The sequence below is a fragment of the Lissotriton helveticus genome, chromosome 2_2 (assembly GCF_964261635.1).
Source record: "Lissotriton helveticus chromosome 2_2, aLisHel1.1, whole genome shotgun sequence".
Taxonomy (NCBI): Eukaryota; Metazoa; Chordata; class Amphibia; order Caudata; family Salamandridae; genus Lissotriton; species Lissotriton helveticus.
The window spans coordinates 386,101,380-386,121,404 of record NC_136060.1 but is presented as its reverse complement, the minus strand read 5'-3'; the positions used below and the strand labels follow the sequence as shown (position 1 = coordinate 386,121,404).

General features: G+C 43.2%; 1 protein-coding gene across 2 annotated transcripts in view; it reads right to left on the bottom strand.

The window, feature by feature from the left end:
- Positions 1–20,025, bottom strand: part of NELFA (negative elongation factor complex member A) — a 649,181-nt gene that overhangs the window by 38,654 nt on the left and 590,502 nt on the right. For both annotated transcript variants that reach the window (XM_078678606.1, XM_078678605.1), the window contains exons 8-9: positions 14,613–14,724; positions 11,627–11,889 (exon numbers count right to left, since the gene is read on the bottom strand). In XM_078678606.1, the coding sequence (XP_078534732.1) occupies positions 11,627–11,889; positions 14,613–14,724 (375 nt within the window). The remainder of the gene's footprint in view (positions 1–11,626; positions 11,890–14,612; positions 14,725–20,025) is intronic.

The window sequence follows — 20,025 nt, the reverse complement described above, 5'->3', positions numbered from 1 at the left end:
AAGAGAGAGTATGGAAAAGGGAGAAAAGATTAGGCTGTCTATCCTGTCTCTATGCAGATAGGTGGCAGGTATAGTCCCGGCAAATGTTTTACTTTCACTGGTAAAAGCTTGAATTCTGCAAAAGTTCTTTGTTTCTGCAAAGTGGTGTTTGGTGAGGGATCCCATTTTCTACTGTCGGCATTGTGCACTGTGGAAGGTAATAAGGTCACACTGTTTTGTCCCAAGTACTATTCACTCACAGTACAGCATTTCCTCATTCTCTCACAGTCTCATGCAGTAAGTCCAAAATTGAATGATCCTTGCATTCAATAAAGTATGACAATGTGTGAATGGAATGGAACTTAACGTGGCATTGGGAGATTTATATATGAATAAAAAATTGAAAGCTTGCATGTGAAAGAATCTCTGGCTGGATGAATCCATACCGGAAGTTCCATCTTTAACCCTCTTTCGCATTTGAATTACGGTGCATTTGTATGAGGAGTGAAGCCGCAATGGAAGACACGGTGGTGTTGTCCACTTCACCTTCACTAGGGAGGCTGGACTTGGAAAGACAGATAACCAGGCTCATAGAAATGGGTACATCCTTTACCACACATTGGTAACATTTGTGCTGGTGTTTCCAGTTGCTCGGCAAAAGCATCTATTTCTTAACATCAGCACATATTTTCACAGTCTACCACATGGTGGCGCATTCTGTCATTTTTCAGCAGAGCACAACAGTAGATTGTTAAACATTGTAAGTATACATTTAACAAGCATTTGCAATGCAATAGGCCTTGCATTATTAAAGTTTGAGCTATTAGTGTTGCATTATTTATTAATGCCAATAGCTCAAACTTTAATAATGCGAGACCTATTGCATTGCAAATGCTTTTCTGAACCTAGCTGTCATTGTCCGTCCAGACTAGGACAACTTTCCAGATGAGGTAAGGCCAAAAAGCTTTTAGTGCTAGATGAACAGCTAGAAGCTCCAAGTAACTGATGAGGAAACTTGTGTTTGGTGTCCCATAAGCCCTGAATTGTTTGGTGCTGGGGATGGGCACCTCAACCTTTGAGAGATGCAACTGCTGTTAGTACGACTTGTGGGTTCGGGTTGATGAAGGTCTGCTCTTTTGATTTCTGTATTCCACAACTTCAGAGAGCAATAAGTGCGGCTGTCCAACACAAGATCTGTTAATTGACCCTGTGATTGATTACACGGATGTGCAAAGCATTCCTGTAGAGGATGTGAGAAGTTAGCCTGGCAGATGATGTCGACTATTCTAGTGGGCACCTTGCACCAGTCTAAACGACCCTTATTGATGGTGGTTGTGAAGTCAACCTTATAGACAAGCTATCCTAGTGGTAGCATGGACCAGCAGTCATAGGCTAAGACTTCAGAGAGCATGTAAAGCAAGCGGTTTTACCAATTATAATCCCTTTAATACCAAATGAAAGGACACCACACAAGGTATATATATCAAATATATATGTATTTATTTCTAACACAACCCCTTTGCACTCTTTGAGGTCAGAAATCGTAGTGCATCACAAGCTACTCAATTAGCATACGATAAGTTGCACAAATACAGTTATGCCCTAGGGGCCTCACAAACCATATACTAAGTAAGTGGTATAAGAACCACTTCAGGAATAGTGAATAGTCCTAGGGAATCGCTGGCGCTACACTAAACAACCAAAGGTTAGGAAGTAGGAGACCCACGTGCAGTGTCTGAACACAGTCGCGAGTTACCATTGACTTATAATGGAGAACGAAGAAGTTACAAAGTTACTGTATTAGGGCACTTCCGGATGGACTATGACAAAACCCCTTTAAACTAGGACACTTGGAGAGTCAATACCCATGGGAGCACCGGAGTACTCGAGTTACCTCATCCAGGGAAGCCAGGTGTCTTTTTGTATCGGGCTTCGTCGATGCTTTCAATGGAGATCTGCAAAATAAGTGCTGCAGGCAGCCAGAGGAAGAGTGTCCGAGTGGATCCAAGGGTGGATCGAAGAACTGAAGAACCTGAAAGCAGAGAAGACAGAGTCTGGGTCACTAGCCAGTGACCAGGAAGGAACCAGGCGATGTCGCGATGATCTCAGGTGAAGAGGTGAAGCTTGTCTCGGCAGCCACAAGGACCAGGAGGTGTCAACGACGACCAGGAGCTGGATTCGAGCTGTCCCACGAAGGATCTAGTTGACTGCAGTGTCGGTATTCAGACTGGACCCAACAAGCCTTGGCAAACGCAATCCACACAGGAAGTGAAGATTGGCTTAGAGTCAGACCAGCAAGGTCTGGGGAGCTTCTCCTTTGCAGGGAAGCTGGAGCAAGTCTGGAGCAACCAGGAAAAGCAGTTTGGTTTCAAAGGTTTGTCTTCAGGGGGCTCACTAGCCAGCGGGCTAGCAACCGGGAAGACGCGTTGAGCTGGAATGCAAGAGCGGGCCCCACGCGGCACTCGTGGAGTGTGGAGGGCTGAGCTTCGGTGCAAATGGCGCTCGGGTATGGGGCTTCTCGTACCCCAATGCACAACTGCGAGGGTGCCTTGGTAGTTGCACAGTTAGCAAAATGAAGGATGTCCAGGGTGTCCAGTCCCACGTCTCTCGTGTCCGCCACGGGTCCCAGCTTTGCTGTGGATGTGGGTCGGAGTCAGAGAAGTCTGAGAGTCCAGTTCCTGAGTCGCTGAGTCTTCGGGATCCATCGACAAAGCAGACCGGCAAGTTACTGGTGGTGCCCGTTTGTACAGGGTGGTCACTCCTTGACCACAAGGGAGATGTCTTCAGTCTTCTAGTCGAAATAGAACATCGAAGGTCTAAGTTTCATTTCAGAGTTTCGTTCCAGGATAATCTAAAGTCCTGGGGACACAGCACCTATCTTTATACTAAGAAAATCGGCTGGATTACCTGCTAGGTCCCTCCTATGGGTGGACCTGAGAAGGGGGTGGTTACACCCCTTTCCCTTTGTCCAGTTTCACGCCGAGCGGGGCTGAGTGCCCCAGCAACTGGTTTGAACCGGGCTATGCATGGAGCACCTTGTGTGCCCCCAGGCAGTGTCTGGAAAAGCATCTTTCCATTCAACCCACCCTACCCCAATACACTACAGGCTGTTTGGGGGAGGTGCTAGCACCTCCCTCGACAGGAAACCTATTGTCCAGGCCTCCCTTGCTGGAGTTTCCCCCAGCTGCAGGAGGTCAGACTCGTGTCTGTGGTAGCAGCATCCATTTTGTGATGCTGAGGCTCTGTTTAACTTTAACCTGGTAAAGCAGTAACACACGTCTTTTCCCTCTAGAAGGGTGGAATGCTACCCCTGCCGCCAGAATTGGTGGGGGGTAGTATTCCAAAGTGTTTGATACCTTACACAACATGTTTTGAAAAGCCAAACCAAAGTTAGCATGAACCACGAGGATTATAATGCACTTAAGAGTATATGGTATGGCTATAACATTGCGGGTCTGAAAACCAAGATGGGAATCCCTTCATGGAGGAACTGTGTCAATTGTTACGATATATTAATGTTTCAAGAAACTTGGTGTGTTGAGGACTTGCTGTTCGAGGGGTACAGTTGCCACAATAGGTCTGCTACGGCCCCTTTGTCTGGTCGCCCTAGTGGAGGTTTGTCCATTTGGATAAAAATTTCTGCAGAAGTAACAATTGACAAACTACAAACTAATTGTTCCAGTTTCATGGCACTCTCATATACTCAGAGGATAAAACTGTGTTTAATCAATTTCTATAACAATGATTTTTTGTCCCAGCCTAACCCAAATTTTATTCTTTTATTTGATTTTATTAATGAAATTATGGATGGACAGGTACATGGGAAATTTGATGGCATTTGTTTAGGGGGGGATTTTAACGCACATGTACATTTAAAAAATCCCCCATGTAAAAGAGGTATAGAACTGTTAAATTTTCTTGTTACTAGTGAACTTGTTAATTGCATGGAATATGTAGGTATGGAAAACCGAGTATCCCCATTTCCTACCTTTATTGGACACGGGGGAGGCACAACAATTGATTATGTTTTTGTCTCACCCGCTGTCGCCAAGGCATTAATAAGGGCAGAAGTAGTGTGTAAAATTTACAGTGATCATTATCCAATTGCCATCCACTTATCATTGCCGAGGGGTAAGTGTCCAAGACATGAAATAGGCGCAAGGGATTTGGAAGTCTCGACAGACAAATTGAGGGTAATCTGGAAGGGAGCAGACAATAAGGGAATCCTAGCAGGAATTTGTAAAAAATACCCAACTTTGATCGAAGATTGTCTTACTACCGAGGACCATGGGGCTAACGTGATTAAATCATTTTCTGAACTTTGTTCTGTAATTAAAGGTGAGATTTCCAGACCAGCCTCTAGTAAGGCTGAGGAAACGCCTAGATGGTTTGATGCCCCATGCTCCAAAGCAAATAGGATGCTTAGAGCTGCCTTAAAAACCGAACCGAGGGATATACCACGTGTAAGGTTGCTTAGAGCAGAGTATAAGCGTGCTTTACGCACCAGATCAAATGAATTACTTAAAACCCACTGGGATTCCCTGGCACGATCTGCTGACCTGAAAGATACCACTGGGTTCTGGAAGGAGGTAAAGGTGATAAGATCTATTGGTTCTAACTTGACCGAAATTAATTGTAACATTACTGGTCCTACCTGGGTTGCACATTTTGGAAAAATCTATGCAACACCAGATAATCCTCCTCTGTTGCTACCCCTCCTATGCCCATTGTCTATTTCTGTATCGGAGGTATTTGATGCTATTTTAGAAAGCGCCGGGAATAAAGCGCCCGGTTCCGATGGGCTCTCTATTGACCAGTTAAAATGTGAGCCCGATTTCTGGGCCGCATTGCTCTGCAATGTTTTTAACAATTTAACGGACGGGCAAATTCCGGAAACATGGTCACGTAGCATTATTGTCCCCATTTTTAAAAAGGGCGACAGGCTGGATCCTGGGTGTTACCGTCCAATTTCTCTAATAGATAATACCTTGAAAGTTCTGGGACGGATCATATTTAAAAGGATTAGAACTTGGACTGATGAGAATAATATCCTACACCCTAGCCAGCTTGGGTTCCGTAGCAGTGTCGGAACGGTGGAACAATGCCTGAACTTGAACTTGATCATGGCAAAATATAACATTGCTAAGAAATCCCCTTTATATTTTGGTTTCATGGATTTGAGCTCGGCTTTTGATTTCGTTAACCGCTCCCGCCTCTGGTCTACCCTTCTTGAATATGGCCTAGACGACCATCTGGTACACTTTTTAGCTTTTTTACACCGTGATCTTAAAGCATGTGTACGTGTGAATCAAATGGGTGAAGTCTCTGATGATATTAGCATTGGTAGGGGGGTCAGACAAGGGTGTGTGCTGGCCCCCCTCCTGTTTATTTTGTATATCAACAAGCTAAGTGGCTCTCTGAATACTCTAACTAGTGATGTACCTTACATCAATGGAGTCCCCATACCCACCCTTCTTTATGCAGACGATGCGGTCCTGATGGGCCGCACTCCCAAGGCACTCCGTATTTTAATTTCAGGCTTTGTCCTTTTTATGGCTGACTTAGGCCTAACAACTAATTTTAAAAAATCGCTGATCATGAGTTGTGGGCCTAAAAATCACAAAATCTCCCAGATCAACTCAGGGTCAAATGTTCTAAAAAGCACCAGCACTTTCCCCTACCTAGGGTTGCTATTTTCAAACAGTGGTACGTGGCATGCACATGTATCTTATGCCAGGAATAAGTTGGGTAAGGCCATTAATTGTGTAACCTCCCTAAGACAACCTAACCAAGCTGATGTAATAACTCCCCTGGTTAAGATATATCAAACCCAATGTATGCCAACCGGCACTTATGGGGCAGAAGTTTGGGGTTATACCAACTGCTCCCATATTCAAAGAGAAGAAAATAGATTTTGCCGTAAGATATTGGGGGGGGTTATTTGTTCACCCAACTATGTATGTCATAATGAATTAAATATTCCATACATAGAGGATTTCGTGAGATCCAGACCAGCACTATTCTGGATAAAGATATGGAACAACATGGCTGCTACCCTGACTCGTGAAATTATCTTGGACTGCTTAAAGTGTGATAGGGGACACCACATACCATGGTTGAAAGCAGTAAAAGAGTGCCTTGTAAGTGTAGGGTTGGGCTCTCTGTTTACATCACCAAACCTAATAAATCGCTCCCATAAGACCATCACTTTAAGGGCATTGTATGATTTATACAGTGAAGAGCGTAATAGAAAGAACCTGACTAAATGCACTGTTGTAAAATACTTGGCCTATTCTGAACCGCACACTAAACAACCTGGCCTACCGTATAGATATTTGCGCCTGCATCTCGGCAGATGGGTTAGGGGTTTACTGTTTCGTTTCCGAGATGGGAGTATAGTTAATCTACTGAACTTCCCGCTGGGATATAATAAACACCTCGAAACTTTAAATTGCCCTTGTAACCCCGACATGAAGCAAAATCTTATGCATTTCTTGTTCTTTTGTGGTTTCTACAAAAAGCTCACTGGACATTATCTTATGCCCTATTGCAGAAAAAATGGGTTGACTAATTTTAAATTAGCATCTCGGTCCCTCTTATTATTGGGATCAGATGAAGTCATCTTTAGGGTGAGCTGTTTTCTTAAAGCTGCTGTTAGACTGAGAACCACTCTAAATACTGAGGTATAACCTTTGCACACTGCACTTTCGATTATGTATTTTAGAGAATTTTTATCTGTCTGTTTTATCCTGTTGTAATAAAAAAATGTCATGTGTATGTAGATAAATTTATGACAATGTGCTAGCCATCCTTTTTTAATCATGGTTTTTAAAATTGTGTTCTTAACAGTGTTTTTAAAACAGCGTTTCTTAAATAGTGCTGTAAAATATTTTCTTTTTTTAAACACCTCTTTTTTATGAAGGGACAAATCTTGTATAGATGCGAAATTGCAAATGGAATTTGATTATGTTCATTTATCCTCGGATTTATTCTCCAACTGTCATTATTGAATTGAATGTTTTTAAATGTATTTTGTTTGTACTTTTATGGATGTTCTTTTATTCCGAATAAAGATCTTACTAATGTGCACTTTATGAAGGTTGGTTTTACTGTACTTATATTTATATCGTATTTATGATCACTGTTAAAAATGTATTCGGATGTTTGCTTATCAATCAAATTATTTAACTCTTCGTGATAGAGATTTGCACACTCATAACTCCCTCAATCGGAAATTGTTCTCCATGTTGTTTTATCTTTTTAACTGTTTTTTTACTTCTTATTAACTTGTGTACTATCTTGCTGTTATTTGATCTGTGCTTTTATGGATATACTGGTATCCGAATAAAGATGTTTGATTGATTGATTGATTGGTATGGCTATATCATAATACGGCTATAAGGAGATGGTTCAGCTCATGCTAGGGCACCCTCTCACATAAAACCAAGCACTCTGCCTCCAGGATTGTTAAGGCCTGCCACAGGAGTGACTTATAGGTTACTATGTGTCTATATATACGGTAGATATAGATATACTACATCTAAGTAAAGGAGGATTACACCACCTTACCCAAGCTGAGTGATCAGCCTGTGGTGTCAGTTTGGATGGCCAGCCAGGGGTGGCATAATACATGCTGCAGTCCCTGGCAGGCCTTGGATGCACCTATGCCCTGGGTACCTATGGTACACTATACATGGGCTCACAGAGGTGACCCAATACCCAATCAAGTTAGTACCTAAAGTACATGGAGTCCATTTTATAGAGGGAGCAGATAGTTGGCCTGGAATCCTGCTATTCAGGGCCCCAGGCTAAGTCAAAACTAGCAAAACACTAGGCAAAAAGTTGGGGTAACCATATAGTCAGATATCCACCTTCCTAAAGAGGACACGTGTAATCGTGCATGAGTCACTATTACAATGCATGATGCCATCATCCCCAACAGTTGCATGAAAGTTTTCAGTGTTTGTTCTGAAACTGTAGTAATAAAGTTTGAATTTTTTTAATTCAGAATGTATTGGGAGAGGCTAGAGCTGTGAGTGTTTAGCGTGCTCCCAGATATGTTTGCGTTGCAAGGGTTAAAGATAGGATTTTTGTGCATGGACTGTAAGTCCCAATTAATGGAGAAGGTTTATGGTGGCTTGAGTGTGTTGTAAACACTTTCCTTGTGTGTTGGCTTTGATGAGCCAATTGTCCAGATATGGAAAGACAGGATTTGGTTGTCTTTGATGAGCTGCTACTACTGCTAGGCATTTTGTGAATACTCTGGTTGTAGTAGTCCCTTCAAATGGGAGCATTGAATCGATAGGGATTTCCTGCGATGACATATCTGAGATATTTGCGATGTGCTCGATGGACAGGAACATGGAAGTATGTGTCCTTTAAGTCTAGTGTAGACATAAAGCTGCCTTGTTGAAAAACGTGGAAGCACTGGTTGAAGGGTAACCATATGGATGTGTTCTCACAGTATGTATAGGTTTAACGGTCTGAGATCTAAGATTGCTCGTAGAGACCTGTCCTTGGGGATTTGGAAGTAAGCTCCTGATCCTTGATGTTGTAATGGAACTGGTTCTATAGCTCCTTTTGTTAGAAGAGCTTGTACTTCTTGTTTGTCAGGAGGCAGAAACAAAGACCTGCCTGGGCAGGAGGTCTCACCTCCATTCCTGGTGGATGGCTAGTGAATTAGCACATCAAGGCAGTGAGCTTAAAAGCCTTCACCGCCTCAGATATGGAACCAGGCTTCCTCCCAGATTAAGAAAAAGCAAACCCCTTGCCCCAGGTAAATTTGCAACACGGGCAGGTGGGAAAATTAGGTAGTCAGGAGGTGTACACTCTTAGAAGGTTAGCCACACCAGATGGTGGGCTACCTGGTCTGTACAGCCAAAGAAGGGATCAGCCATTTTTAAAAGTGGCAGAATAGAGGCTTCTGGGTAGAAAAGGTGACACCATCCATAGGAAGTGGTCAACTTCGGGGAGTATTTACTGCTGGGGCTAGTAGCCCCATGGCTACCAGCACTAACCCCCTTAACGCCCCTTAATGCAGGATTTACGGGGCCCCTCTAGCACAAGACTTCAGATCTGCTTGAGTTGCGACCAAGGATAAAGAGACCTGTGATTTAGACTTCAGGACCTGCACAAAGCAAAGGCGCGATACTCTGCAACTGTGGCAACCACCCTGTAACTGCATGACCATGACTAGTCATGGACCAGAGATCAGCTTCAAAGGAGAGAGGAACGTCTCTGGAAGACAAAGGGAACTCCAGAAAGCCCTTGGACTCTAGGTTCTAGTCCCCGGCAGCCCACAGGCAAATCGCTCTCTTTGAACTAAAGAGTCACTGGCTATTGGGCCCACTGAGGGAATCGCCCAAAAGTAAATAGTCTAGTGCACTGTGGCCAGCACCACTCTGCAGCTGGTAAAATGCCAGGTAAAATGGAACTGACGGAGTCTGGTCCATGGACCTGCATCACATTAACCTTCCAGTGGTTTCCATACATTGATTGAGGAGCTGGGATCTATCACGTGGTGGAATCGCTTTTAAGACAACAGTGGAATGTATAAATCAAATTAGTATACGTCATACCAGAGAGGTGGAAGGAACATTGGTGTGAAGAGATACAGATATTTGGCTAGTGTCCTGTCTTTCTATACTTTTTAGGACAGGCTTGGTCCTTGCTTTGTGACTAGGACGACGGAATTAACTAGGATAATCTATGTATTTTGCCATTGAAGACTGACCTTGAATCGGATCTTGCAGAGATTAAGAGATAATTTAATAAGTGATTGATCAAACTTCACGAAAACTACTTCCAGCGAGTTTCTGTCTGCCCCTTGGGAGCTGTGTACTGTATGTTGGTATTTGTCAAGGTCCTGACGAAAGTGGTTTAATTTCTTCTACACCACCGAAATGCACGTTGACCTTTTGTTGAGCCTTGTGCTCTAATTTTTAACATCTATGTTTTGCAGAGGTTCCGCTGGTCATCTGTAACATCTACCATGCGCAGATGCAAGTGTATGAAGTTTTGTGAGTGTGTGGATGTGTTTGAATGGGTATGATGTGTGTATTTATACAGTCCAAGGGGGGTTCGGTTTTTCATTGTACAGATTTGTACAAGGAATATGGATTGTAATGATTGTACTTATTTTTGTATCTGCTAAAAAGATTTTTTTTTTACTTTGTATTAACAAAAAAGAAAAAACAAAAGAACAAAAAGGAAAAGAAAAAAATGAAATGCTATAGTTATGCAAAAAAAATAAAGACAATGGACATTTTTTCTGTCACGCACCGCATGAATGTGGTTAAAACCCATAACTCTGGGTATACTCATCCTAGTATCTTTGTGTTTCTGTCTAAGTGTATATAAAAATCTGCCCAATTTTTTAAAAATTGACAACTCACAAAAAAAACAATACCAACCACTTATAGTCCATGTTGGCACTCTGAAATGCTTAACACATGTTGCTCTAGTTTAGCGTGACAGCTCTGTTCCTCTCTACCAGGACTGAGCTAGGGATTTATTAGTGTGAATCCCAAGGACCTATTTGGGTTAACATGAAGGTATCACATAGTGAAGCCTAAACCGCCTCACTAATACCCCACTTTCCTACAGTGTGGATTTATAACACCACCCAAATCTGTAAAAAGGTTAAAAAAGGTGTCAAGGGAGGAGTATTAGCACAGCATTAGTCAACCTATATTAGGGAGTATGAACAAGATAACTTTGATATCGCCGGGTACACCAATAAGAGAGCAAAGACCTACCTTCCTCTCCTTCCATGTGATTAATCAAAACACGTTTTCCAGGTACGCCCTAGCACTGTCTGACCAACAGGTAGACTTGTTTTGCCTTGGACAATGGTAAGATGGTGCTAGTGTGTTGTCCCGGCGACTAGCACGGAGACTGACGTGCGCCACGCCTACCTTAGGTGAAGTACTGGAATACTCTATGCATTCCACGACCTGCCTTTACTTTCCCATGCTCCAGAGTGTTCCATCTGAGCACACTTCCTAACATCAATACCCTGTAATATTTGAGCCAGCAGAGAGAAAGACACTAACTATTAATTGAGATAGTTCGACAAACGTCAGCCAGAAAACCAAACATTCGACGTCCTTTGCTTTTTGCCTCGAAATTAATTTCAAGCTAGTTTGTCCCAATTTTGGCAATATCACTTGGTGTATAAAGACATGTTCAAATAAAGATCATTTAAAGCCCCAGGGGCCATGTCTTTTGTGCTAAGCGCTATCCAAAACATTTCTATCTTCATTTGCGGATTCAATCTTAAATGATAAGTAATGATGGGATTACTACTCCTCAAATGCTTTCACATATGACAATAAACTGCCAAACGTGTCTTGGAAAGCCTGCAAAAAAGGTAATATTTAATTTTGATTAAAAAAATTAAACAAAAAACCCAACAAGGTAGAAAGTTCAGACATGCATTTCATAATTCAGTTGGTACAACACAATGGCCCCTTTCCAATAATAAACGGATCTCAAATGAAAAATGAATCGATCACGAGACTGTGGGCCAATAAAATATTCTACACAGTACTCCAACCTTTGAGTGTAGGTCAAAATAGTTTCTTCTATTTCAAAACGTATACTAACCTGAAAGGAAAGAAAATAAGTAGTATTATCTTAACCTTACCGTGAGTGAAAGGCTTTTCTTGGGTTGTGGTTGAGTCTGAGCTGGTTGGGCTACTTGTGGTGCTGGTGCTGCAGGTGCTGTGACTGGAGGAGTTGTAGGTGTTAATGGTGATGTAGGTGTAACAGCAGAAGCAGATGTTGGAGGATTTGAGTTGCTGTTATACATTGGCGTCCTTTGCTTAAACTGAGTAGGCAGAGTAGTATTTGCAGCAGTAGGATCTTCAGACTGCCTATTAGCTTGTAACGCCTCCCGCACTGATCCCGCTGTGGACAAATTTCAAGTAAAACATGGTTTAATAATAAAAACAAAACTAAGTCCGCAACATAGTAACCACAAAATGGAAAATGCTACTTGCACTCTAAAACTCCGGTTCGTATACAGTAGTGCGGGTGAGAAGATTTATGGAGTGTGGCTGAAAATTAAGGTGCAGCACAGCGTAAATATAGTGATTATGAAGCTTCAATACCTTGGTATGATGGTGGCTCATACATGCAGGAAACGGCTACAGTGTAATACTGAGAGGGTTGTAGGATCCCTGCAGGCCTCTGTCTGTTTTGGAGTACTCTACCGTTATCACTGATGGGTAGAGTTGCAGTCATCAGCGTAGTGTTTTTGCCTGGATGCCTGTGCATGGTTCAAAATTCACTGTGTCCCCCTACGTGTGGGGGTGTTCCATCAGTTGAATTCCCTGCTTATCTCGCTCATCTGGACAGGTAAAATGACTAGAGTAGCGCACCCAACGTGGATGAGGGGGTATAAAAACAGTGGACTTTGTTTGCTGAATGTGGATTATTATTATGCTTCTCACATGCAGCACGCGGAAAAAGGGATGGATGAGGAGGGTAATTGGGCGAAGGTTCTCCTAGCAGGGTTGGTGGAGGGAAATGAGCTCCCTGCATAGCTGATGGTGGGTACTGGGGTGTTCCGTGATGTGCCCTATGTGGTGAGATACAGCGGCGGTGTGGCACAGGGTGGTGATGGTGATGATTAAGAGGGCTCCTTTTAATCTGGAACTCCCAATATGGATCTTGGCTCCATTTCGCCAGAATGAAGAGACGGTCTTACTACTCTTGGCGTGCGGGTGGCTGCAAGTTATTAAAGGATCTGCATCCAATTAGGCTTTTATGTCATTTGAGGAAGCTATGGATCAGTTTCCCTTACGCCAGCGGCACTTCCACATTATGCGGTGTGTCTCACAAAGTGATGGTTCTTTGGTAGTCCTATTCTGCGGCTTCAGCTGCCTCTGCTACATTGGTTGTGATATTGATGCAGGGGTGACTTCTCATTTCATTCATGTATAAGGCACTGCAGGCAGATACAATTAGGGGGCCATTAGAGGGTGCAGAACACTCTGGGGGTAGATCTGGGGACATCTATTTCAGATGTGAACTGGGCATGGACGTGTGATTTATTCAAGACCGTGTCCAGTAACACCTGGTTCAAATTAATTCACAGTAACTTCATGCATCGCACCTATGGAACTCCTGTGGGCCTGAATAAAATTAATCCTGGGCACGCCTCAAAGTGTCCCCATTGTGCAGCAGGAGAGGCAGATTGAACGCATTTAGTATGTGGATGCTGGCAGGAGGGTCTTCTGGAAATGGGTACTTGTATGGTTTAACCAGACTGCCGTCCTGACCTGTGAGCTCATGCCTCAGCTGTGCTTGCTGGGTCATTCAGTCTTCCCCCATAAAATGACAATCCGGCACATGCAACTGGCACTTGTGATGGCGAGGAGACGAGTCGCAATCACTTGGATGGGGTTAGGGCTCCATAGGAGGAGCTTTGTGTTAGGGACGTCTCAGAATGGGCTCTGGCAGAGGAAACACATATGCGTAGCGTCAGATCGGATGTCAGACTTCGGGTTTGCTCTGTCAAAAGTTTTTGGACAAGAGGAGATGCGGGGGATGAGCCCACGGGTAGTAAAAGGTAAACACAGTGGTGGGGGGGAGAAGGCTGTGTCTAGGTGTTAAGAACTGAATGTATTTGATTTGTGAAGTTGACTATAATATTGGAATGCGTCTCGTCTCCCCATATACATCTTATTGCTGTAATCTGCACATTGTACTCCGCCTTAAGTTGCTGATTTGTTGCTAGTTGTCATGGGTTTACAAAATGATAAAGGTTATAAAATATATATATATATAGTGATTAGGAGATGATTTGCAAGAGAAACATCTGAGAAGGAGAAGGAGGATGGGTTCATGCAAATCTACAGCCCGAAATGCTACAAACTGAGTAAGTAGCATTTTACACTCATAGCATGTGTGGCTGTAAAAACACATGCTTCGCATTCTCTGTATAGCAACATACCCCAAGTAGCAGTGGCTAGTATGCATAGGATCCAGATGTATCAACGTTCTTAAAACTAGAGAACAGACCAAGATGTCCACAGTTTTTTGTAAATATGTGCGAGGTTAAGCAGGTGGCCGCTTTGCAAATATTGGCTAAGGGGATGTTGCATAAGAAGGCGAAAGTAACCACCTTTTTTGAGTGCAGTGCACCCTAGGAGTGCGGTGATGGGCCCTCTTTGCCTTGGGGTTGTCAGTCTGAATGCATTAGATAATCTACCTGGCTCTGCCACCTTCTGAGGTTTAGTAAAGGAGATAAAGAGCTGGTGTGATCTGAATGATTTGGTCTCGACTACGAAGGGCATTAGGGACCTCTTGCGTGCAATGTTCTTTCTACCAAAGAATCGAGTGGGAAGAAACAAAGCTCTATAGCTTGTTTGCAATGAAAGGGCAACACTACCTTAGACAGAACTTTGGATTAGTCCTAAGAACAGCCCTATTCCCAACGACCTGAATGAAAGGCTTCTAAATGGCAAGTGCTTGCAGCTCACTGGAGTACTGTGGTGAGCTGATAGCCAGAAGGCAGCCACGTTCCACAAAAGCAACTGCAGAGGGCATAAGTGCATGGACTCAAACTGGACTTAATTTGAAGATTACATACCAACCTAAGTAACAATGCATAATTTTCCATTTACCTTGCTGTGACTCAGAACTTGGAATATAAGATGAAGATGGCACCACACTGGGGGTTGCTGGTAAGTAACTGGTTGAGGGAAGAGCTGTTTCGTTGTTCAAGGAACCAAATTTCTGTAAAGAGTGAAAACATTTATGTTTTGAAGACACAAAGTGCATCGGTATACAACAGATACCAAGCTAAATTAAAAACAATATGCAGTATTTAAAGTGTGGATTCGCAAGTGAAATTAGAATTACTGTCCAAAAATACATTACTGCCAATTGCAACACACAATACAAATCAAATTTCGTCGCTCAAGTGCATTACATGGATATGAAGCACATCCTACAGAGCACTACTGCTCCAAATTAGTCTACATAATAATATGCCTACTTGTCTGAAGTAGGCATACTACGATGATACCATGATAAAGGCAGTGGTGTTTTACGGCAACAAAAATATTAAGAAACTATGACACATTCAGAGATAAAGCAATTTATGACTTCGCTATTCAACAACGACTGGTGCTCTATTAAGAAATGCCTGCTTAGCTTGTTTCATATTCAAGTGGTCTTGCACCATCTCTTTTAGCCCATCTTAGTGCAGTCTCATATGGAGTTTGCAGTCCCTTAAATAATAATTTTTTAAAAATCTACGGCAGCTAGTTATCTGTATTAATCTCTGATTTAACATAACAAAGTTGAAGATTTTCGGTATTCAGGAAACTGGACTCCAAAAAGAAACTTGGCGTGTGAGAGAGTGTGAGCGAGAGAGAGAGAGCGCGAGAGACAGCGAGAGTGTGTGTGTGTGTGTGTGTCTCTCTCTCGCAGGCTTTGGGGACCTTAAAGTTATTCTGCAGCACAAGATTGTACACAATTTTGAATGCCTTTTGAAAATCTTGCATTTGCCTTTAGATAAGATTGTGCCTTGATGAACTAGTCCTTCAACTGGAGTTACATAGACCTTTATTACTCATGAAATGCTTTGTCCATGCAAACACTGGGGGCATGTGGGACATCAGAATGAAGGGAAAAAAAGAAAATGTAAGTGCTTTGCAATGTGGATGTGGAAGAGGCCTGTAGCACACATCCAATTCCTTCTGTTGCGACTGACCTGAATTTGAAGCAAGAGCCAAAATCGGAATTTAACCTTTTTGTCCAAGTCAATTGGGGTCCATCTAGGCCAATCACTTCAGATTTACAGCCCCAATTACCCAAATGGAATGCTCTCATCCTTGATTGATAGTAAATAGTCATGTATAAGTTGCTTTTTTGGAGAAAATCCTTTCCCCATATGACAAACTGGGTTTAGACAAGTATCGCAAATCTTTAAGTACTGATTTTAATTCTTTTGTTCTTTGTATGCACACATTTAAAGAGCATGTTTACAGAAATGTCTGCATATTCTGGTGAGATCTTGAAGTGAATGAGGTGCCAGCAACATCTTAAGAAATGTGGGACCAGGAGCAATATATATGTTGGGGCCCCAGTTTGGAACAAATTTAAATGTGTTACCCCTCTTCAGCTCATTAAGCCCTCGTCACAGCAAACATTCAATCATATGTTAAGCCTTCAACAGGGACACAAACAGCTGAAAGCTCAAGCTACGTGGTATCCAGCAGCTAAACAGCACCAAAGGAAAACTTGAAGCAGCATTGTTTAAGCAATTTCCTTTGAGCTTGAATATAGATTTTATTTTTTAAATTGTATTAACATTTTATGTGGAATTCAGTGTCCAACCAGCATGTAACTGCCACTGTATGTGGGGCTGTATTAAGCATTTTCGGGGGGTGAAAGTTGTGGAAGCTGTTCCTACCTGCCATCAGCTTCGTTGTTGCCTCCTGACCCTTCCTGAGCCTTCCTCCCGCCGAGCGGAGGAGAAGGACTACATCCCCCAGACTCCCCTGCGGCACGGTCATCAGCCGCCTGCCTCCAATCACGCGCCTGGAGGCGCTACAAGACCTGACCACAGCCCCGGTGGAGCGGGGGCTGTATTAAGCATTTTCGGGGGGTGAAAGTTGAGGAAGCTGTTCCTACCTGCCATCAGCTTCGTTGTTGCCTCCTGACCCTTCCTGAGCCTTCCTCCCGCCGCCGCCATCCAAGCAGAGCGGCCGACGAGCAGAGGAGAAGGACTACCTCCCCCAGACTCCCCTCCGGCACCGTCATCAGCCGCCTGCCGCCAATCACACGCCTGGAGGCGCTACAAGACCCGACCACAGCCCCCGCGTCGCGGGACACACAGTTTTAAAAACTGTTTTTATCTATGTATTTTATCATTGTGCTTGTACATATTTTATCTGCACTTTTATGGCCAATGACCGAAATAAAGTTATCAAACAGAAAGAAAAACATGCCAAGTGTCACTTTTCAGACATTTAATGGACTAGTGTAAAATATTAAGGGGGGGAGTAGTTTAAAAAAATTAAATATCACTTGCCGGCTGGCTGCCGCCTCTAATGTCCTCTCCATCTTCTTCCTCTCTTCTTCCTTCACTACAATCAGGACGCACCCGGGCTCCCCATAGGCAATCACACTGCTGCAATGCACCATTGTGATTGAACTGTGGTTCAGCGCTCAGCCAGGGAATGGGAGCCTGTTATCCACCCAGGATGCAATACAGCTTGGGTGGAGAACATTCATGCGCACGTATATAGTGCCCACCACTCCTCCCCCTGCTCTGAGAGCAGATCCGCCCGCCAAGACACCGCAACAGGAAGAAATAAAGTAATGTTAAGTTATTTTATTTTTCCTTTTTTTCAATGCGAAAAGCGGGGATGCAACACCCCTCAGCCTTTGCGGAAGAGCCACCACCGTACCCAGTTTACCTCCCTTGCTAGCATTCTTCCTGCAACACTGAAAAAGAAAACAATTTTCTGGGGATTTTCACAATTCCACTGGTTACAAACTAATAACTATCTCATACCAGATTTCCCACATTAGGTATATTTCTTTTCCCCTGCCTTGTTCCTTTTCGCTTTATATGTATGCACATCTCTAGCTAGATAGTTATCTGGACCATGCTGATTAAGAAACATGGGATGGGGCAGAGACCAAGTGAACACTATAAGGGGGTACAGATCGAGACAATGTAGAAGAATATCGTATTCTAGGAAAGAAATAAAGTAAATAGAGAAAGGTGAGACAGCCAGAAGAAAAGGTAAGGAAACAAAAAGATGTCTATAGCAAAAGAGGTAGAGGAAAAGGCAAGGTTTTAAAGTGAGGCAGGGAGAGATGAGAAGGCAATTATTAAAACAATCCACACATTGCTTTATAGTACAGCACACATACAAAGTGTGTAATGTTTGGAGAAATTAAAACAATTCATGTTAGCACCTGCTATTCAAAGCCCAATCTGGCTTTTTTTTGTAAATCGGCTTTGTTTCAATCAAAAACTATGGATGCTTGCACTAATCCAACCACTCTAGTAATTCCCTCTTGACACAAAGTTGTGGAAAGCCGATCAAAGTGGCATTTGGGAACAAACGATCAAATGTAGATTACAAAAGACTTTTTGCAAAGGTTAAGTAAATACCCTTGCAAGAGCTCTCGCTGCTTTGCATCACTTTGTTTTACTTTGCCCTATATCAAACCTTTACCAAATCTGCCCCCAAGCTTCTGTTAAGCAAACTCCTCTGTCAAAAGCTAGTTTCATGAGCGATGTTATTATGGAAGGAATTTCGACTGAGAATCATTTTATCTGTGGGCCAACTGGAAAGTAATAGCCCTGGGCAATAGACCACTTTACCCATGCCTTAACCCCACCCGCGCTAAGCCTATTCCCGCTGTGCGCTAAAGATTCGCAAATACCGCGTTACATGACGAGCTCAGCTCGTCATGAGCGTACGACAGGCGTACCTCATGACGAGCTGAGCTCGTCATGAGCGTGGAAGGAGTTAAAGCACCTCTGCGACCATGAATGTTTTAAGAACATTGCAATAACCATGGGTTGCAAGTATATCAGTAAGCAGATTACTTGATAGTGAAAAATAAATTTACCATTTACGAGAATCCAAAACTACTAAGCATTTCAAACGGTTACATGGAGTCTCTAATTGCACAGGCACATCAGCAAAAGAGCACCATAGACAGCAGCTCAAGGATTTTTTTCTATGGCGTTAATTATCTGCTTCTTCAAAGACAGTTGTATGGACAAGTTGTTCACGGCATGATTTCTCAAATCAGTGATCTACTGCAAAAATTTTGTGCTGCCCTAGTTGAGACATTGTGACATTGTGAACACAGATATACTTAAAGCACAAGTTACTACTTGTGTAACGATATATCGGTTAGAGACATTAGTTAGTGATAGATTCCTTACCTTAGAATATCCCCAGGTGTCAGACTTGATCCGGAAAGTTTTGCTTAGCAGTACCCCTGCGCTTCAGTAGGTGGCGTCCTGCGGCTCCGCGTCCCTCGCTAGCATCGTATGCGCCGAGATGATGTCACGGAGACTACTTGGGTGCCACCTAGGCGCGGGGGCGTCAGTTCTGTACCCTACTTTCCGTGCCTTGAATGCAGAGCCATGCAAGATACTGACTACTGGTGCATTAAAACTAGGGCCCTGAAAGGGATGACCTTAACCCTAGTAATCAGTTCGCAGAACGGGGAGGATGGGAGGTGCGGTAAGGAATCTATTACCAACTAATGTCTCACAGATATATTGTTACACAAGTAGTAACTTGTGCATCTGAAAGAGACATGTTAGTGACAGATTCCTTACCTTAGAATAGACACCCCAGCAATACCAATCCCGGTGGTGGGACTGCGAACAAGATTACACCAGATAGTCACGGAGAACAGAATGGCCAAAGTAGCCGTCTCTCCGGACTTAACTGTCAAGGCAGTAATGCTTGGTAAATGTGTGTAGCGAAAGTTCTCTTTAGGGGTCTTATTTGATGATCAACTCAGGTGGGACCCCATAATCAGAAGAAAAAAAGGGGAACTGGTGCTGGTCAATGCTGCAATTTTTAATTTTGCCTCTAAAGTGGGAAAGAAACAGACAGGAGCTATGCTTCAAGTGTGTCAAGCAAAACGCTTAGCTATAGCAACTTATGGTAGTGAGATCTGGGGATACACTGTAACGGAACCCCTCCAGGTAGTGGAAGGAAAATGCTACTTACCAGTATGCATCTGTTCTTGGCATGTAGAGCTGCAGAGTTACACATTGTGCATAGATCGCCACCTAGTGTTGGGCCAGGATGTTTGCAGTTTGTTTTTGTCCTGAAAAGTTCTTTGGAAGTCACGAGATAGGGGACTCCTCCTTTGGACCACATTGTGCATGGGCATCGGCTCCATCCTCAGATTGTTTTTCGCCATTAGGGAAATGATGGAGCTTTGCAAGAAAAGGAAGGATGTCCATGTAAGCTGTATCTAATTAAGATAATAATGGAACAGATAAGGGTAGCTGGGTGGGCGTGTAACTCTGCAGCTCTA